Source organism: Ammodytes marinus (genome assembly GCF_949987685.1).
Source record: "Ammodytes marinus genome assembly, chromosome: 16".
Taxonomy (NCBI): Eukaryota; Metazoa; Chordata; class Actinopteri; order Uranoscopiformes; family Ammodytidae; genus Ammodytes; species Ammodytes marinus.
In genome coordinates this window covers 10,411,030-10,432,049 of record NC_137220.1, presented here as the reverse complement: position 1 = coordinate 10,432,049, position 21,020 = coordinate 10,411,030, and the positions used below count along the sequence as shown (strand labels likewise).

Here is a 21,020-nt window from a genome sequence, read left to right as displayed (position 1 = left end):
ATTCAATATATGTTTTTATATTGGTTAAATACACTTTTTGGATGGGAATATAAAGTGAATAGCTTTTGTAATAACTACAAAAGGAAAATGTTTGAAGGAACAGCACCAGGTCAAAAATAAGTGTTCCTGCGATTAAAGCAACAGTAAAGCGACTCTTAGAGTAAGCCATGTGTATAGAAGATGTTGACTTAAACTTAAATTCAGTACAGTACATGACCCTGTCCATAATTCTCATGAGGAACCTGTGACTGGTGGGGAGAAACTGAGAGAAAATGTAGAAGTGCTGCACAAGTGATCATAAAAGCAACAGACAACTAAAGTAAATAGCATTGGTCATGTTGGCATAAAAACCACCACAGATGTTGCATCGTTTTATTAAAACAATGCTAATTGTAAAGAAAATGCAATTTGAAAGCTTCATCGAAATCAACAGTTTAACATCCAAAAAAACATGATACATAACGGCAACTGAGTAACTGTATTTAACAATTAAACATTAAATACAATGTGCGGCGTGGCTCAATTATTGCCAAAGTCAATATATATATAAACATGATTCAGAAATATTAAGGCCTTAGAGCAGCCACATTGCACAGGAGATTTCAACATACGGTCACAGCTGTGTTGATGAAAACCTCATTTTGTCTCGCTTAAAAGGTAGAAAAGTTGGATCTAATCACACCTTGGTGATAAAATGCTGAGGGCCCATGGAGCGTGCTCCTGATAGTAATCAGAAATCACAGAAGTTACCCTGCAGTAGTATAGTAGTGGAGTATTTTCTATTATCTGCTATAGTTCAGGAGTGGTTTCTGCACTGAAGCTGAGAGGAGCCCTTTGGATCAGCATTAGGCTGCAAAGGCATGCTTGGTATAACAGGGAAAGGGGGGGCTCATGGTTTTATGTGTTTTTTTCTCCATAAACCTTCCTTCTATTGGGGTTGGTCAGGTTGATATGATGCAGAAGAAATATGAACTCAATCTGTAAATTTTAAATTGTCTCAATAAGCGCTACAGAAACTATCTTGTCTATATGATGCATTTGACAAAATCATTCATCTCCAAAATCATATTTCTATTTTATTTTTTACTTCTGAGCTTGTGTTTTCCCTGCATTTCTTGGCAGAACAATATTAATAAATATGAACGGTCAGCAGTGGCCAGAATTAGCCCAGCAATCTGTGTACACTATCAGAAAGTCACCCCTCTCAAACCAGTCCGATGCAACTTTTTCATCTCGGCCCGTAGTGTGGGTTGAGGTAATCTAATTGCAGCCAGGGAGTCACTAAAGAGCTGAAGTGTGTGTAAATACTGTGGTATGGCCAGAGGCTTATTGGAGTTTTTACTCCACCCTGAGAGGCCAGAGCAAACCCAGAGTCGATGTCTGGGAGTTCAGTCCAGAGATTTCCCTTAATCAATAAAGCTGACTGTTGAGCTGCCGCAGCACCCCGACCACTAACTCCCTCAGCGTCTAGAAATGGGACAGAAGAAGCATGCAAACTATTATAACCTCAACAACATCAACAAAGCAACACTGACCATTTCTGCTGTGCGTCAAGAATATATCTTACCTGCGGCTTGCAATGCTCCTCAATCCAGCTGAAAACGCAGGCGGAGAGTTCTTGGAAGCTGTTCACTGAAACCGAATTGCTGAAAGACTGGAACAGGGAGTCCATGATGCTCTGAAAGATGCTAAACTTGACCTGGTCAGACACCTGGTCCTCTCCCTGCTGTGGGTTGTTCTGGTGGGCCTTCACTATGTGCTCATAGTTCCTAGTAAGAAAATCAGGTTCACTAACGTTACAAAATATACACACATTTTCATTAAGAAATGACTATTTAGCCACTCTTCCCATACACTCAGTTTATTTGTTTGCCTCCACAGTGTAATATGGTCACAATTATAACGCAGCATTTTGTGCTTTTATTTGAGGATTTTTTTTGTTATTTTTTTAAATTTTAGATCCGATAGTACCTCACCTTTACTATATGTTGCGTCAGGTCTGAAATCAAAGCATTTTTAATGAGACAGTTTTCTCTCTATGTCCAACATCAGCATTTCTTTTCAAATTCAGTTTTTTCCTGTCTGTTCAAAACAAGTTGTGAGGTCTTGGTCGCCTGGCTGAGAAAGTTGATGAACCACTATCTTACGCTTTCATGATCTTCAGTGCCATCACTTCTTTCCTTAGAACGGAAACGTCCTCCTCTTGCTTCTTTTTTTCTTTATGAAGAAAATGGATGTAGTCAATTGCTGCAAAAAAAAATTACATAAAAAATTAACATTGGTCCGGGATTTCTTCACTCAACATACAGTAGATTGAAAAGATGCTTCTTCCTGCATGTTCCCGCTTGTAAAGAAACAGCAAATATCTCTTTGATGGGTGATATTTTGTCAACATTATATAAACCAAATGATTAATGTAAATAATATATAATATATCTATGCATGCTCTCCGTTCTTTTCTGTTGTTGTCTTTTTTGCTTACTGGGTAATGTTAGTATATGACACTGGATTTGTTATTCAGGGCAGTAAACATCATGTAGATGGTCAGGTGACTGAAGTGAGTAATAAACCAGTGGTCCTGGCTCCTGCAAGGTTTTTGGGACATGTTCAACAGAAATAACACAACAGGATGCTATTGGAAAACTGCTAGATAATAACACAGATGTTGGAAGTAGTTAGACAGAAAACTCTGACTTTTACTGACTGTCTACTGTTAACTATGTTACTCCTATGCTGCCCTGATGGAGAAAGTGAGTGTCAAATGATGTATTTATCTTACTACAATTTCAAATAGATACATCAGTTAACTGTGTGACCTGCATGTGTTCATCTAATAACATCACATGTTTCAGTAACATCACAACTTACTTTTCTGCAGTACTGTGGCCTTGCTGATCTTCTGTGCTCCCACTGCAAATTCAGACTGCTGCTGGCAGGTTGGTACTATGGACTGAAGGTCATCGTATCCTTTCTAAAAACAATTATTAAAAAAAAGTAATTAATAACCACTGATTATGAACAAATCTAAATCTCTAAAAATAAACAACGATAAAATGTGTCAAAGGTGTGTGTGGTGTATCTGAAATAAGTCACACAGAGACCTACAGCCTTACCTTAATAGCATCCCTGCGCTTCTGCTCCGCCTGAGTGTGCGCTTGTCTCCGTCGATCTTTATACGAGTCCTTATATGAAGCCTCATGTCTGTAGTCACTGTCTTCATCATCTATTCAAGAATGAATTAAAACTCAGGTAAAGTAACGTGCCTCTAACATTTGACTGTAAAAGAGAATAAGGGTTGGCACACTCACAAATTCACAATCAAACATTTTGTTGTTAAATGGAACTTTTTCAATTATATAACAAGGGGTTATAGTCGTTGTCTAAAACCATCAAAGACTATATTTTTCAATGGCTGGACTTGTTTAGTTCCCCACACAGAAGATGAATTCAACAGACAATGTATAACCCTGGCATAAGTCTTCAATCTTTTTTCTTCCATCACAGAAAATGTGCCAATGCAGGATAAGTTATGTGCCCTGTGAAGCTGCACCGAGTAGCAGTAGGACAGGTTTTTCCATTGTAGAAGAATCAGGACGTAAAATTAAAGAAATCAGTCCATTTGTCCAGTGATCCATGAGCTTTTACTTTGAACGAAAGGTGATATATAAATAAGGCGCGGGAGGTTATTAGAAGAAAGGCACAGTCAGCAAGGCAAACATTCACATCACAAAAACCCTGGCTGGGACAATGTCTGATCTCCAAGCACAATACCTGTATTTGGTACTGAAGAGGCACTTGTCGAGCCGATGCTGTTGGCCCTGGACACAACCGTGCCCTTTCTGGCAGTTTCAGCAAAGAAACCTACAGAGCAAGAGAGCAGACATCAACGATCTTTAACTGTGAGACCACAAACATATAGAAATGTTAATCCGCACATAGCCTACATATCCAATTAATATCACAAAAAACAGGATATAAATGAACCGACTGGATACTCACTAGGGTCAAAGCCACTGTCGCTGAAAGCACCGTCTGTCTGTCCAGCCATCACCAGACAACAGAAGGAGAAAAAGGAGAGAATATAGGCTTAGAGGCTGGAATAATAAGGGGAAAATTGTACAGCCAAAAATACACTGAAAGTAGACCAATGGCTAGTCTTTCTGATAGACTGTCTAAACCCCCACCGCGCATTGCCCTGATTTGTCCAATTCAAGTATGCAGGGAGGTGAAGAGCTGCACCAAATCATTAGTACTTCAATCACAGATCCGTTGTCTGATCCTAGGGCACCTCCACACAATGGTTACTTTGATTTGTGTTTCCCAAGGTTGGATTTAGCTTTTCCCAATGGTGCTAGGGAACAAATGCCTGAAAAATGTATTTCAACTTGTTTTTGTCTTGTTTGATAAATACTGTGTTTTACTTTTTCGATCAAAAGGTTTCACTGGTATTGAAAGAGAAATAATTAAATCTATATCAGTGGTTATTGAGGAGTCTTCTTAAGTGAGGAAGATAAGGAGCATTTTTATTTATGGTATCATATGACACATGTATTAAATTATACAAAGGCAAGGCAAGGCAAGGCAAGTTTACTTTTAGAGCACATTTCGGACACAAGGCCATTCAAGGTGCTTTACTAAGCAATAACAAAATACATCAAGCATAGAGCACACATTCAAAAAAACAAAAACAGCTGAGTGGAGACAGCTGCTTTTCTGTAACAGCTGGACTATTATCAGATACGTGCAAAACACTATTGTTATTCAAGGTGGGAGCAGAACTGTTTCTAAGCACAAACTATTTCTACGCGAGGAAGACAGGTTTCCCTTTGTTTACTTATCCAGCTAACCAGCTACAGCTGTGACGTTACCGAACGTCACCTGGCTGGCTAACGTTAGCTGCCAAGCTAACAAAGCACTGCTGCTCCGTTACGTTAGCAAAACTTTTACTTTTAGGAAAAACAATGTGTAAGGTTTATCACAGCTGCCTCATCAGACACTGCAACGTGAAGCTTATCACAAAGTTGAGCTAGTCACGAAGAACAGCAGTTACTTACTTTCCAGTGGTGCTCCGGAGACGCTGTCGGGTCCGTCATTTTGGAATGCAAAACAACTGAACTATAAACTGCCTGTGTTGCCTTCGCGTACATCTCGTACATTCTAACTTTCATCTTTTCAAAATCTGGATAGAAAAAGAGAAATTCTCATTTTAAATATCAAAATAAAAATCATTAGCACTTTTACATAGCCAGATGTATCCGGGTCCGGGATAAAAACATTTGATCAATCGTGTACCCTTGAATAAGTAGCCTAACTCAGTAATCCGTCTTTTCAAAGGAACTATCTAGGCTAAATGGTGTGCACGAACTAACACCGACATAGGGCCCATGTCCACCTAACTGAAACTGCATATCCAGTGGAACAGGTAGTCAATCCTGTTATGCGAGCACAGGGCAGGAGCCCGTGGACATATAAAGGAGCCAGACGATGTAGGCCTTTATCCGGTGCTTAGCCGGAGACGGAGGCATGCTTCCCGTGGAGAATTTTTCTAATACAGAGCTTTTTTTAAATTGAGGTAATACAATGGTTTAAAATCTGCACATCATTAAAGTTTTCAAGGGTAAACAAATCTTCATGTAGCGCCGAAATCTTATTTTGAGTCAAATTTTTCTATAGCCAAAAAAAAAATTATTTAAAATTTGATATACGAAGATTAAAATGGCAATTTCCGAGGAGACAGCGAATGCATAAAAAAACGACATGCAATAGTTGACTTCAACACAGAGGGACGCTGTTGGACAATCCTCTCACCCTGCACAAGCACACAGGACCTCAACTGTGGCACATCAATCTGGCCTCAAATTACCAAAACAAATGTAACCCTAGGGCTCCTGCAAGCTGGCTTCAAAATAATCAATTACTCCAATTAAGTGAAGGTGGGTTTATAGCAAAGTGGTTCAAAGTTTCATTGCTTGGCAGTTCATTTCCTACCTGCACCTACTTGGTTAGCATGTTTCCTGAACTTTGGACACTCTTTCTGCTTTATTTTATTCCTGTTCTACTCTTTTTCTATTCAATCTATGGCTCCACCTTATCTTACTCATCATAATGCACCTATACTGTAGGCATGGAGTGCCTAACGGTTACCAATACCATGTTTATCTTCCACCCTGTCCTCTACCCAGAGTTATGTTGTCATGCACAGGAAGTTGCTCTTCTGCTTTTGTGCTTCTGTGGTTTCTGTCTGTCTTACATAGTGTGTCACGCTCCCCTCTCCTTCCTCTCACAGGCAGACCTCTCTCTACTCCCTCACCAGAGTAGACCTCGGTCAATAAGTGTTGAGAATACTGAGTAACACTCGGCTGGGCCTTTTCTTAGAGCCCAACAGGCCCCAGTGAGGCTTGTTACCTTTGTGTGCAAAAGGAAATTGTGGACAGAGAGGGACACAGGTGGATGAGAGGACAGCCATGAGGACGATCAACCTTCTTTCATCACCACCCACCCTGTCCTCGGGACCGAGGCGGTTTCAATAGACCAGAGGGGGGTTGGATGTTCCTTTCCCAGGCTCAAAGACTTGGTTTGATTTAAGGCTGCTTCTTGTTCTTGTTTTTTCAGAGTGGTCCCTGTTTGTCACTCTGTTTTTTTGTGGAGTACACTGATTTCCCAGGAGAAAGGGTTTGTGTACAGCTTTCCTCCTGGATTACTTGTGGAGATTAGTGATGGGGAATGCGGCTGCAGGTGGCTTGGAGCAGGAACCGGCCGCTGAGGGCCGAGAAGCCAGGAACTCGGTTGGAGCAGCTTCAGGAATGAGCTCCCCGACTCCAACCCTGCAGAAGAAGCAGCCGGCTCCCCCCAAACTGCCCATGCCCCCCGAGGAGGAGCTGGAAGAGCGCTTCAATGTGGTGCTGGTAAGTGGCTGTCTGTAGCTGAAGACTGGAAGGCACACACACATCCTTACTATAGACATTATGCACTCTCTGTGTAATGTCACTTCCAAACCATCTCCAATTTCCTAGCTGTAATTCAAAGCTGTTATAAGTAGCAACTTTTCTGAATCCTGTTTTTAACAATTACGCTCTGAGACTTATGAGATTTATGCTGCCAGGAAACAATTTGAGATAAATACACACTGCATATGTTTTCATAATTCTTTTCCATTCGGATTCTCAGTCTTTTCAGAATATTTAGATCTAGGGGCCCTTTTGTCTTGTGAGCACCAAAATACAAAAAAAAACATGATGTGATGTCTGCTTAAAATGTGATTTATCAACTAGTCATTCGCACTTGCAAAAAGTTCATCAACCATTGCTCAATTCAAAGGAGGGATATCGTAAAAGATTCTTTGACATGCTTCTCTCCTTCACTGCTGGATTTGAAAATGTCAGGCGAGGAACATGGCGATTAGAGCATGCTCGAGCAGCTGGCCCCAAGGGGAAGTTGAGCAACACATTTACATGAGTGAGAGCATAAGACCGGAAAGCAACCGTTTCACCATTCTTTCAACAGTCTTGCAACAGGTTGGAAAACATAGAACTTTTCGATTCTTACTTCAAGACTGTCAGGCAACGTAAATAAATAAACATTACATCTTTGCTTTGTTTTTGCTACATATTTTAAGTGAAAAAACTCAAGTTAAAAGTCTGATTTCTATATCTATGGCTAAATACTATTAATGAGCATAAAGAGCTGCAAAAATGAGCTGAAGAGAAATAAAACAATAAACAATACTGTTATGTAATGCTGACAATCGAAGCCGCTCCATTAACTTCAAGAAGGAGGACTCCATTCACCTACAGTATAGTCTTGATTAAATAAAAATTGTAAGTTGTTTAATGGAACTTATATCAATATAGGATCAAGGACAGGTTTTTTTTCAATAACAATTTGTTGTATTTAAAATAAATCAATAATTGTGGTGTTGAAGGTATTTAATTTAGTGTGCCTGCAAGAATTCAGCACACTATATATTTTAATGTCTTATTGACCTAATTATTAAAATAGCAAACTTCAAAGGCCAACATCCATCCAGATATTTGCATGGAATTCCACAACAAATGACTCATCAAATGTCATGATACGAGAAGACGTAAAATATGTATTGTAGCTCTAGTGTTAATTATTTCATGACCAACAAAGGCGGCCTGTGCCATTTCATGCCTACACCACCCTCCCAGGCAGCATATGATGAAGCATGACCTCACTTCTTCCTCTTTTAGCAAAATACTTCCAAATGTAAACTGATGAGAGAAGCCCCTAGTCGTTTTACTGAACAGAGTGACAATTCAGGATTACATTTTTGAGAAGGACATGAGAAATGCACTTTCTTTTTATTTAATACATTGCTTTGTTAACCTGGGGAATCTATACTTAAAGTATATCGTGAAAGCTCATGCAAGTAAACAAAACAGTTTATGTCTTTTTTGTGTTGTACCATAAAACCCACAATAAGCCCCTCCCTTGCCTCAACGAAGATGAAGCTCAAACTCCCCAGAGACAACTCCCCGTTTCCGTTTTTGTTTTCCCTCACACGTATTTTAAGGTGTGAAAAAAAAAAACTACAAAACCACGGTTTGAATGTTTACACACAACGCCCAGTGTCAACTGAATTGATTAGTCTTGCCCATGAATCCTCCCTGTGTTTGGAGTCTTGCATCAGGTGCTAAAGCAGTGATAGGGGCTGGTGTTAGATCACAGCAGTCTCGCAAATTTAAAAGAAAATGGTATAAAAAATCACCTTATAGCGAAACAAATCTAAAAATGTTATAATTACTCAATCAATGACTGAAGAAAGTGCTTGCTCTCTGTAATTTAAGGTTTTTTAATTGAACTACAGTGATTGAGGACCGTACTAGCCCTTTAATCTCTATTTTCCTTTTTTCCCCACACAAACTCCCCAATGAGGTTCTGAATCATTCATTAGACTTAATTTGGGTTCATTAATCCATTCAGTTCTTCTTAAACCATTTGAACGGGGGGATAACCTTTATATCAGGGATGAAACATTTCACTGTGGGTTCACGGTAATAAGTCATTGCGAAACTACTTTTTGGGCACGAATATATGCCAACAAATGAGTCACACTGGACCAAAGAGCTGTGGGGGTGGGGAGTTCATGATCTGTGGAAAACCTTATAGAGTTGAGAGGATTATAGAGATATTATTTACAGTTTGTGAATTTTATAATGTAAAAGAAAAAGTAAAGAAACAAACAAAGAACATTTAATGATAAGTAATGGGGTGGAGTTACTTAATTTTGTATGTGCCTTGTTTCATCAAAGTGCATCATCAACAACTTTCCATATTATCATCCCATGCACAGAGGGCTTTAAGGGGACCAAAAATGTTTGTTATTTTGCGGTACATGGTACCTACTGACAACCATCAGTCCATACATGTAAACACTGAGTCAGCTTTGCTTCCGGCAGGTACAGTTACCACCCTTCTGCTCTACAAAGAAAGCGCATTTGTGGTCTGGTGGATTTCTTTGCATAGGCAGGAAAGATGAAGAAATGACCACATTTAATATTCGATATTGTACAGGAAGATCCTCAAGCGTGACAAGCAAGACCTTGTGGTTTCTTCTTATTTTTTTCATATTTTTCCATACAATATCTAATGTAATTATTCAAACAGCCTTTCTCTTTTCCTTTCTCTTTCAGAGCTACATGAATTTGCCTCCAGATAAACTGACGCTGTTGAGTCAATATGACAATGAAAAGAAGTGGGAACTAGTCTGTGATCAGGTGAGACCTTGTTTGTTTATTTTTAATTAAAAGCTGAACATAAGTGTGCTTTCAGAGGGTCAGAGTTGACACAAAGAGAACAATCAACTAAAATGGATTGGGTGTGGTAAACAGCAACGTGCAGTATGAAAACGTTGCAGCACAGTTTCCGTGGTGCGTCGGCATGGAAACAGAGGGTGGTTTGTGGCTGTTGTGTTCACTAGTAGCACGGGCAGTAATAGCTCCGCATGCCGTGCCCTGGTAAATGTGTCTGCTGTGTAGTCAAGCTGTCAGCGTTGTTAAACAAAATGAACAAGGTCAAAAGCTCTGTTTGATTCAGTTCTCTATGTGAATCCTTGTTTTCCCAGGAGCGTTTCCAGGTGAAGAGCCCCCCGTCCACCTACCTGAATAAGATCAAGAGCTTCTACCAGGACCAAGGAGGGGTCTCACGCAGGGTCAGTGTGAAGCATTAACTTCCTTTTAATATCTGACACATATTCACTTTTATTTACCTTCGCAATGATGTTGTTATTGTCACCCTTTCTGCATCTTTAGCTGAAGAAACGGATCCAAGATGCCACCAAGGTCCTTAAAGATTTGGAGATTTCCCTTCGCACCAATCACATTGGGTAAGCATGGGGTGGGCCTTACTGGATGTTAATTTGATAATTTAAATGTAGTGTGAGTCAATGTGTAACACCTTTGACTATATTTTTTTATGGAATATATTTTATTTTAGCCTACTCTTGACTGTAAATAACTTTGCAGAAACATAATTCAAAGGTTCCCAATGGTGTTTTCTTGTAAACAAAGAAAGTTAATGGTTTATTATGTGAAATGTGTGTAAGCATGCAAGTTTTTCTTAGTATATGTGGATGTCACAGACAAAAAAAAAACTCTTGTGAAATATCCACATGCTACCTTTAAGAGAGATGCTCAATAAATTAAGTTTCCAGTTGTAAATTTAAAGTGCAAATGTAGCGTAACACTAACACATAAAATTAGCAACCGGGCTTAGTGATAGCATTGCAGTTGCAACAAGTTAGCACCATAAGCTCAAACGGGAAAAACCATGAGTATATTGGACTTAGCAAGAGTGTATTTTATTGCTTGTGCATTTAACAGAAATGTATTTATATATCCATCTAAAGATAGATTTTGTGTATGTTTGTGTCTGTGTGTGTGTATATGTATATGTACTTACAAAATATATCAGTATCTGTGCTTATTTCTTGATTTTTTTTTTAATTTAATGTAGATGGGCCCAAGAGTTTCTCAATGAACAGAACAAAGGTTTGGATGTTCTGGTGGAATACCTGTCCCATGCTCAAAGTGACGCCTCGTGAGTACAGGCAGAGTGTGACAACTCTCGTAGAAACTCATGATGCTCTTACGAATAAATTATTCATCTCCTGTGGATGTTTTTAAACCCTTCAGGTTCGATGTGGAAAGTTTTGAAAATGGCGGCAACCTGTCAGAGAGAGGAAAGCCAGCAGAGAGGTCAATGGAAGACTTGACCAAGAGCTCCAGCAGCAGCTCCCCGTCACATGGGATGACCAGAGCCGCTCGTGCACTGACTGTGAGAAGCTCCGCAATACTGAGGTACATTATCTATGAGAAACGGAGTTCCAGACTCAAAGGTGTTCCACAAATGATATTCTTATAGATATTTGTTAATATACAGAGCCCCACACACTGTGGTTCATAAAGAGGAACTCTCAGCGTATGCAGTTGCACATATGGTCCGAAAATAGTCCTGCAAGTGAAGTGGTGCTGACAGTGTAGTATTTTAGCACCTCAGAGTTTACCAGAATCAAATCATTTTCCTAGAGGTGCTGAACTGTGTCAAAATAAACCATCTGTTTCTTCAGCTTATCACTACTTTTTTTTCTTTCTTTGCATTAGGGTTCAAAATGCTTTCATAAAAAGTCAGCCAATTCCATAAGATTTGTGATCTCTGTGAAACACACACTGCAAAAGGCGAAAGATCTTTTTGACTATTCAATTTTTTTTGTATGGTTTTCAACTTGCGGTTTTATTTGCATATACAGTAGTAGCCTCTCTTCCCCTGAAGTATTTATTCATGTGCTCATAAACTTGTTATCCCTCTACAGAATAAGCTCCACTCTAGGGAGCAAGATGTATAGGAAGCCCCATACGTCCTACCAGAGAGATGATGTACATGTGTGCATAATGTGCCTGAGAGCCATCATGAACTACCAGGTAGGGCTTCAACATGCTCTACTTCTGTTATGTTGCATAATGTGTTCTCTGAAAGAAAATTATTATTATTTTGACAGTTGACAATCCCTTCTTTTGTGTTTTTGGCACTAGTTGTTCAATTTAAAATCAAATAAAAAACCAAACACTTTTCCTATACTTACTAAAAAACATTAGTACTCTTGGGCGCAGCTGTTTATGCTTTTCCCTCCTGTGCTTTCAGTCTGGTTTTAACCTGGTGATGACTCACCCACGCTGTGTGAACGAGATCACCCTCAGTCTGAACAGCAGGAATCCAAGGTGAGTGCATCCATGTGTTTGAGACACAGTGTGTTTTCTCTGTGTGTCTGTATCCATATCTAAGCCCTCCTATGGCCCCACAGAACCAAAGCCCTCGTGTTGGAGTTGCTGGCTGCTGTGTGTCTTGTCAGAGGAGGACATGACATAATTCTCTCTGCTTTTGACAACTTAAAAGAGGTGAAATTAGTTTCTTGTCAGTCATTTTACAACATTGCAATGGCCTCATTTGACTTTGACTGTTGCTTGTTCAATAATGCCATTGTTCCAGACTTCCCCTCTTTCATTACTCAAGTTGTGACGAACACAATCCACCCCTCACATGCCCTGTGTGCACAATTATAGCACATGCAGAAGAGTCACACATGTGTGGGAGTCATTCTAAATGCAGTGCAAGAGAAAAAAGATACAATTTCTATGTAACGTCAACCGAGACTACTAAAGTTATATGTCATGGATACAAACCTTGTAAGAAAAAGGCTCATTTTGTATATTTATGTCTCCCATTTGGGCATCAGTTAAAATGTGTATTCAGATAAGATTTGATTTTTTTTCTCAGGTGAGCAGAGAAAAGAACCGCTTTGAGAAGTTGATGGAGTACTTCATCAATGATGACAGCAACATTGACTTCATGGTAGGTCCCCAAATACATGGCTGACTGTTAAAATAAAATAAAAGGGCTTCTAGGTTGTGGAAGTTCTTGAGATTTAACTGTTATTGTGTCTGTCTCCAGGTGGCTTGCATGCAGTTCATAAACATCGTGGTCCACTCGGTGGAGAACATGAACTTCCGTGTTCATTTGCAGTATGAGTTCACTCACCAAGGATTAGACAAGTTTCTAGAGGTGAGTGTGAATACAAATCTCAGGGGTCAGTGTAAAGCCGGGTTTACCAGTGGTGTCTGCAGGTCAGCCATTACTAAGACAGGGAAAATGAAAGCTGCTATACTTGATACTGTTATTATAACAATGTATCAAATGTCAATGTAAAAACAATGTGAAAATCTGAAAGGAGTCCCTCATACAGTAGTGATGAACAATTCATGGAATCATCACCTGAATCTGCAGCTTCCCTCATCTTTACGAAGCTTTAAATACTGAGTTTCAGCTCATTGTTCAGCCAGCCAGCTGAAAATGTACAGTATTGTTCTGATTCACTGTCACTGCTTCCATGGCAACGCTTTCAGCTGCATCAGACAGCTGTTTCAGTTCTCAGAACAGCTCTCAGAACACCTGCACATCACCAAAAGACTAAATTGATAATGAAAATAATCACCAGGGTGCCACCCTAACAATATGTAGTTCTAAAAACATTCAAACATTTGCAGACTCTCTATACAACTTCTCAAATATCTCCCATACATTTCTTTTAATTGAAACGGCTTCTTTGAATCTTCACGGAAAAGTTAACCTAAATCATCCCCCATGTAATATTGACGTTTTAAACTCAACATTAATATCTTATCATCCTGTATCGTACTTTATTATACGTTATGATTTATTCCTATATTAACTGATGTGTTTGCATCTTTAGCGTCTGAGGCAAACGGAGAGCGAGAAGCTGCAGGTCCAGATCCAGGCCTACCTGGACAATGTGTTGGATGTGGGCGCTTTGCTGGAGGACGCTGAGAACAGAGGAGGGGTGCTGGAGCACATGGACGAACTGCAGGAACACAACTCACAGGTCAGACACAAGCAAATGTAGGAATATATGTGAACAAGAAGAGACTTTTATGTTCTGATTTTAAAGGAGTCTTGTCTGTGTCTTAGCTGAGCGGCCGGCTTCAGGAGATCGAGGAAGGGTCTGGAGAGAAGATATCCGAACTTGAGACTCAGCTCATTCAGACCACCAAGGAGACAGAGCTGCTCAAAGTAAGTGCTGTTGCTCAATGACATGTACAATGTTTAGTAAGATTATTAGCCAAGCGAGGAGTGCCATTCTCACAGTCATTAGTTATAATGAGGTCAAAAAGGGTGGCGGTTCACTTTCTTTTAATAATCCTAATATGCAGGTGTAAAGCAGGGTAATAAAAAAGATGTCAGTATTCGTAATCCGTAAATGACCTTGTGTTTTAGCCATGTTAGCGTTGTTGCCTTTAGGGATAGCAAAGTCAGTCAGTCCATTGGTCTAACACTTGGGTCCAGGCTGAAATATCTCAATAATTCTTTGACAGTTTGTCATTCATGTTCCCTTGAGGAAGAATTATAATTGTAATTTTGATCCTCTAACCTTTAATGTTCAATATTTGCTATTGTTCTGTATTTCAGATGTATGGCAAAAGTTATGCTAAATTAATGATAGCTTTAGGTGTAGACTACTTTGTTCCATACAGTACTTGTGCTAATTAGCAAATGTTAGCATGCTAAGACGATAAACATTACCTTATACATGTTTTACCATGATAGCATCGTTAGTGTGAGCATGTGAACATGCTGACATTACCATGTTGCTTAAAGCACCTACAGTAAGTACGGCCTCAAAGAACTGACTCTTAGATTTGATTTAAAAAAATCTCTTTCAAAGCCTTAAGATAGACTCTGTATGATATGCTCTTTATTGTAGTCTGTATTTCTATATAATTGTTTGTGTTTTATAGGAAAGCCTGCGAGACTCCTGTTCCCAGGTCAGTGCCTTGCAGCAGAGAGAGCGGGAGCGGGAGCTGAACAGGGAGAGGGAGAAGGACCGGGAGCGTCTGAGCTCCTCCGGCTCCCAGACGGTGTCAGAGCTGGAGCAGAAGATTCAGGAGCTGCAGGACAAGGGGCTGGTCCGACTGGGGCGCAGTGCCTCTGGAGGTCTGGACATCCAGGTCCTTCCCGTCAAAGTGGTGGAATACGTCCAAGCGCCAGCCTCAGCCACCCAGCCCGGTGCTTCAGAATGCGTCGTTGATTCTGCTCCCCCACCGTCGGGCGGTCCTGCCTTTGTCCCTCCACCCCCGCCCCCGCCCCCTCTTCCTGGTGGTCCAGGAGCAGTTGCCTCTCCTCCTCCTCCTCCTCCTCCTCCTCCTCCTCCTCCTCCTCCTCCTTGTGGTGTTGTGCCCCCACCTCCACCTCCCCCACCCGGTGCTGGCTCTCCTCCTCCGCCTCCCCCTCCTGGCAGTGGACCCCCACCACCGCCGGGCCCGCCTGGTTGTGGACCCCCACCCCCTCCTGGAGCACCAAACTCTCAATCTGGTAAGACGGTTAATGGAAGTTCAATCAGGAGAGATAAGGGGTTCAAAGTAGGAACAATTTATTTATTGAAATAAGCTAAAAAAGAGAAATGCCCATATAGTCAGCTGATTGAGTTGAAAGCGGGAACTAGGGCAAGAACGTGAATCAAACTGAGAGGGAGGAATCTGTTATAAAAAGCACGATGCAGTTGGTCGGTCTTCCTGAGTGAACTTTCGCTAAGCTTCATAATCTGAGAAGTGCTGAAAGCTGTCGAGAGCTGGTAGCAATGGAACAATAAAGATCGTTTCTGTTTTTTTTTCCTTCTGTTTCCTTAGGGCTTAAAACCAAGAAGCCCATTCAAACCAAGTTCAGGATGCCGTTGTTAAACTGGCAGGCCTTAAAACCAAACCAGGTGACAGGCACCGTCTTCCATGAACTGGATGATGAGCAGGTCTTAGGGGTAAGAAGATGCGTCCTCCATTTTTCTTTGATCGCACTGCACAGTTCAGTACAGTTACCCTGACCTTCTCGTCTTTGTCTCTCTCTGCCACAGGAGTTGAACATGGACATGTTTGAGGAACAGTTTAAGACAAAGGCCCAGGGCAATACAACAGACCTGTCCAATATCAAGAAGAAGATGGTCCAGAAGTCCCCCTCCAAGACCACCTTGATCGACCCCAACAAGGCCAAAAATCTGTCCATCACTTTACGCAAAGGGGGAACAAACCCATCTGCCATCTGCACCGCCATAGAGACGTATGTGCTTTTGAGGAGAATCTGTTGCATTGTTAACATATCTGATTCATCTTTAATTTTCCCTCTCGTGCACTAACTGGTCTGACTTTCATTGCTCTTTTGCACAGGTATGACCAGCATGCTTTGTCCATAGACTTCCTGGAATTACTCGAGCACTTCATACCATCAGATTTTGAGATGAAGCTGTTGGTCAACTATGAGAAGGATGGCCGCCCGCTGGAGGAGCTGGCCGATGAAGATCGATTTATTTTACGCTTTGGGAAGATTCCCCGTCTGACGCAGCGAATAAACACTCTCACTTTCATGGGCAACTTCCCGGAGTCTGTCAAACGCCTGCAGCCGGTCAGTTTGTCAAATGCCTTGTAACCTATACAGTCTCTGATTTTAACATGAGAGGATAAAGACTGAGATTAAAGTTATATAACTGATGAACTGATTTTGTTTTAACTCTATCCACAGCAACTGAACTCCATCATTGCTGCTTCCATGTCCATCAAGTCTTCAGACAAACTGAAAAAGATCTTAGAAGTAAGTAAAAGAGATCACAACCTGCTGTTATAGCTTCAAAATGTGTGATTTTGCTTACATCATGTCCTGTGTTTCCCTTCAGATTGTTCTTGCCTTTGGCAACTACATGAACAGCAGTAAGAGGGGTGCAGCGTACGGTTTTCGGCTGCAGAGTCTGGACCTCGTAAGTAGCCTTTGTTTCTACATTTACTTTTGGACACTGTCATTTTTGGAAGTAGCTCCTTCAGAGGCTCTACTCCCAGACGTGCCTTGCCTTGGCACCAGCAATCATCACTAATTACCTGTCCCATAGCATTGTTGTTACTAACATCACAAACACTGCCTTTAGCTTATTGGTTCGAGAAATGACTCCCTTTGTTTACAAACCCATTTGCGGAGCTTGGGCTGTGTATAAATACCAGACCTTTTTAAACTTTACACCTTTACACTTGATTTAACCATTCAACATTATTCAATAATTGTCAATAGTGGCCACATTAGCTGCTGTTTAGCAAAGGTTACTAGTCTTAATTTAGGAAAACTTTAGTTAACAAACCGACCTTGACAACATCTTTATTTTTCAGCTGTTGGAGACCAAGTCAACTGACCGCTCGCAGACGCTGCTGTCCTTCATCACCAGCATCATCCAGGAAAAATACCCTGAGCTGGCCGACTTCCACACGGAGCTGCACTTTGTAGACAAGGCAGCCCTTGGTACATTCACACAACAGTCAGACTATCCAGTTCTGTAGCTTGTGACTTAAATTGAAATTGGAAATAAACATAAACTTTTCTGTTTCTCTGCCAGTATCACTGGATGGCATTCTCCAGGATATCCGCTCATTAGAACGGGGAATGGAAATGACCAAAAAGGAGTTTCTGGTGCAGGATGACAGCCCAGTGTTGAAGGAATTCATCAAAACCAACAGTGAGCAGCTGGCATCTTTGATCAAAGATGGCAAGACAGCACAGGTAAGCCTGTAATTCATAGCACACTTATATACAACTTTGTAATCACTTTAATAGATGTATATCTTATGTTGTTGTGACCGTCTTCTCACAGGAAGCATATGGCTCTGTGGTGGAGTATTTCGGAGAGAACCCCAAAACCACGCAGCCGTCCATGTTTTTCCCAATGTTTGCACGCTTGATAAAGGCCTATAAGGTGAGGATGTCTGCTTGGTTGTTGATATTTATACATACCAGTTGTTGCATTCCATGTTAATCCTTTTGCCCTTGATTAAATACAGGAAGCACAGCAACAGATTGAGCGGAAGAAGAAAATGGAGAGTCAGAGCAGCGAGGTCAAAGAGTCACCATCACCAAACAAGGCTGGAGCCCAAAAGGTAAGATTTTAAAGGTCCGGTCTTCAGAAATGATATATTAGATTTACTGAAGTTCTCATGTTTCTAGAGTCAAGAGTCAGTCTCACAGGTTAGGCCATTTTAAATTGACTTTGATTCCAAATGTTTTTTATTTTTTCCGACTTTTGCTAGGGGCCTATGATGCCTAAGATGGACCTGATCGCAGAGCTGAAGAAGAGGCAGGTGAAACCACAAGTGCGCGAGGGGAAGGATGGCGCTCTGGAGGACATCATCACAGGTATGATAATGCGTTGCTTTCCGGAGGAGTCATATAGTTATATTCTAAGCATTCGTGTGGTATGTTTAATGTTTACGTGCTGTTAAAAACTGCCTGTGTCTATTCTGCCACAGATTTGAGGAACACACCATACAGGCGGACAGATGGTCGACGGCCGGCACAGCGCCATGACACTTGAGCCACTTCTGGTCCAAGACTTTCTACAAATAAAACTGGAATCACACTCAAGAATACAGAGAAAAAAAAGAAGTGTTACCCATGTTCTGTATGTACAATACATCACAATATATAATCAGCCATTTGGCAGTGTGTATCTTAACATTTAACATGTGAATTTGCTGTGTAAATAGACTTTTTAATGGAACAATTTGATACTTTTTTTTTTTTTTTTTAAGATAATTTTTTGGGCATTTTTCGCCCTATCAACTGAGCTATGGGCGCCCCCAAACAATTTGATACTTTTAATGAAAAGGTCCATGAATTAGATTCCAAATCTACTTCTCATAACTTTGTATGCTCTACATGTGTACAGCTGTTACCTATTTAGAAGAAAAATAAACCATGACTTTATTTTAAAACAAATTTGTCTATTTTGTTTGTGTGGTTTTTAAAATATGAGAGAAGGTCCTGAGTTTCAACCAAGGTGAAATATACCAACTATTGGGAAACTCAAACTGGGAAATACTGTGAGATTATTTTGCTGAAAGATTGATCAAGGCTAGCTAAAGTTAAATGTGGACCTTTCAACAAGAAAATTGTGGCAGCTATTCATAAATGGAATTTGGTCTGAACTGGGCTTATTAGTTTAAACATAGAATGTTGCTTTACTTACACTTTATTTAATGATGAGTTATGCATTAACTATGCTTAGTCAACTAATGCTTAGCAAAGCATTACAGTAAGTTAATGCTTCGTTAATGATTATTAATCATTACCTTAGCATTTATTAACGGTTAGTTAATGACAAGTTTATGTTTAGCATGCATTTACTAAGCATTTACTAACAGTCCATCAATGTACTCTTAATGTAAAGTGTTACTAAATCAATTATGATGAATATAATTACACACAAAAAAGACAATTTACTCATTTGCTTGACAAGATAATATAAACAAGTCATCATGAAGCAAGATCAGACGCCACCACTGTACAAGAGAGCTGCACTTTATTGGACACATATCACAGCAAATTATGTACAAAAGAAGGCAGGTTCAACTGCCTACTGTCTTCTCACGGGAAAAACACACACATTTCTCACAGAATATCATGGCATCCACACTGATAAATTAGTATCTCCAGTATCAGTAGGCTTTTAAATTTATATATCATATTATAGATCTATTTTATGTATTATTTTTGTTCTTATATCACACTACTCTACAAATGGGAGAATCACTGTTGGAAAGGGTTAACCCATCACTGGTGATTTCTCTGGTTTGGGTGCATTCCGAATCCTTCTGAATATTCAACACTCTCAGCCACCATCGTCATCCTCATCGTCACATAACATCACAGTAAGACTGAACATGCCTGTGTCACAGATACCAAAATAATATCTCATTCATTACGTTTGTAAACCTGTAACATACTAAATAGAACCGCTTCTTTCTTTCTTTCTCATTTTTTTTTGAGAAAACATGTAGACAACGTTTTTTCCGACTGCACCGTGCGATTGCTTGAGACTATACATGCATTTGTTTTGTATATACCTTTGTACCCATCGTCATAGTTTATAAATAAAACATCTTCTTTTTTGGACATAACAATTTGTTAAACTCGCTAGGAATGACTCGGCCTATTTACAAGTCAATTTTGTTTTTCTACGTCTGATGCCAAGATTTTTGAACATCCACACATTCATGTAAAAACCTCATATACATACTATAGAATGTAGGTTCATTATAAAAAAAGAGAATGGTTAAGGAAGAGATAAAACGGCAAATTCATACAACTCTACGTGACTCCCTTATTGATCCATCTTAGGGATTTTAACAACTTCTGTGGTTTAGCTTAACAGCTACTTAAAGCCACTCAGTGCACCAAACTGGAATTGAATTAGCAACAAAATGTGCTTCCAGCTATCGTAAAGATTAAGAGCCCGTTGTCTCTAAACGCTTTTGCACTGAGCATACACATTCTCATTTCTACCACTCCTGTTAACATGCAAACATGACAGAGGAAAAATTAAAGCAATGTAATTTGCTTTTGTCCAAGCAGCAAGGCTCTATACAAAGCCTTTGGGCCTTTCAACTGACCTTTCAAAGTAGTTACCACAAAATCTGTGTCTCTGACCATCTCCAACTCATGAATACCAGTTGAATCGCAAATACAGGATGGGGTTAAACCATAAATCAGACCAAAAGGTACAGAAAAAAAATAGTAGCAAAATAAGCCCCTAAGCACAGGCACTGGTCCAGCTTACTACACCTCAATAGTGACCCTTTCACGAAGGGAGGCAAAGGTGCAGACAAGCTGGACAAGCTTTTCCAGGGACAAGCTTCTTGTAAATCAAAATGACATAAAATCTAACTCGTAAAAAAAAAACCTAGAATTTAAAATTGATCTTCAGTGTATATTACAGAACTGTTATTTATACAGATATTTCCAAACAAATATAAAAATGTTTTGCGTATGAATAAATAATCTCAGTGTGAAATGTTATATCTGTCAATGGATTAAAAAAGAAATAATCTGTACAAAATGGTCACTAATATACAAAACCGAAGAGATGATGACATTTTACAGTATATAATTGAATCTAGGCCTATATA

General features: G+C 40.0%; 2 protein-coding genes across 2 annotated transcripts; one reads left to right on the top strand and one right to left on the bottom strand.

Annotated features, from left to right (window-relative positions):
* Positions 1-368: 368 nt before the first annotated feature.
* Positions 369-5,142, bottom strand: mlx (MAX dimerization protein MLX). Its single transcript, XM_080043827.1, has 8 exons — positions 5,055-5,142; positions 4,000-4,036; positions 3,772-3,861; positions 3,114-3,223; positions 2,869-2,971; positions 2,148-2,247; positions 1,568-1,769; positions 369-1,467 (listed from the first exon to the last, which is right to left on the bottom strand). Exons 1-8 carry the CDS (start codon positions 5,091-5,093, stop codon positions 1,411-1,413), a joined length of 738 nt encoding a protein of 245 aa, XP_079899953.1. The 5' UTR covers positions 5,094-5,142; the 3' UTR covers positions 369-1,410.
* A 1,167-nt stretch (positions 5,143-6,309) lies between these two features.
* On the top strand, positions 6,310-19,040 carry fmnl1a (formin-like 1a). Its single transcript, XM_080044072.1, has 25 exons — positions 6,310-6,905; positions 9,657-9,740; positions 10,088-10,174; positions 10,275-10,348; positions 10,978-11,061; positions 11,157-11,321; positions 11,834-11,942; positions 12,163-12,239; positions 12,323-12,416; positions 12,796-12,870; positions 12,970-13,080; positions 13,769-13,918; positions 14,005-14,106; positions 14,832-15,405; positions 15,720-15,844; positions 15,938-16,140; positions 16,248-16,482; positions 16,600-16,668; positions 16,751-16,831; positions 17,232-17,361; positions 17,456-17,619; positions 17,711-17,812; positions 17,898-17,993; positions 18,144-18,249; positions 18,363-19,040. Exons 1-25 carry the CDS (start codon positions 6,717-6,719, stop codon positions 18,425-18,427), a joined length of 3,351 nt encoding a protein of 1,116 aa, XP_079900198.1. The 5' UTR covers positions 6,310-6,716; the 3' UTR covers positions 18,428-19,040.
* Positions 19,041-21,020: the final 1,980 nt, after the last annotated feature.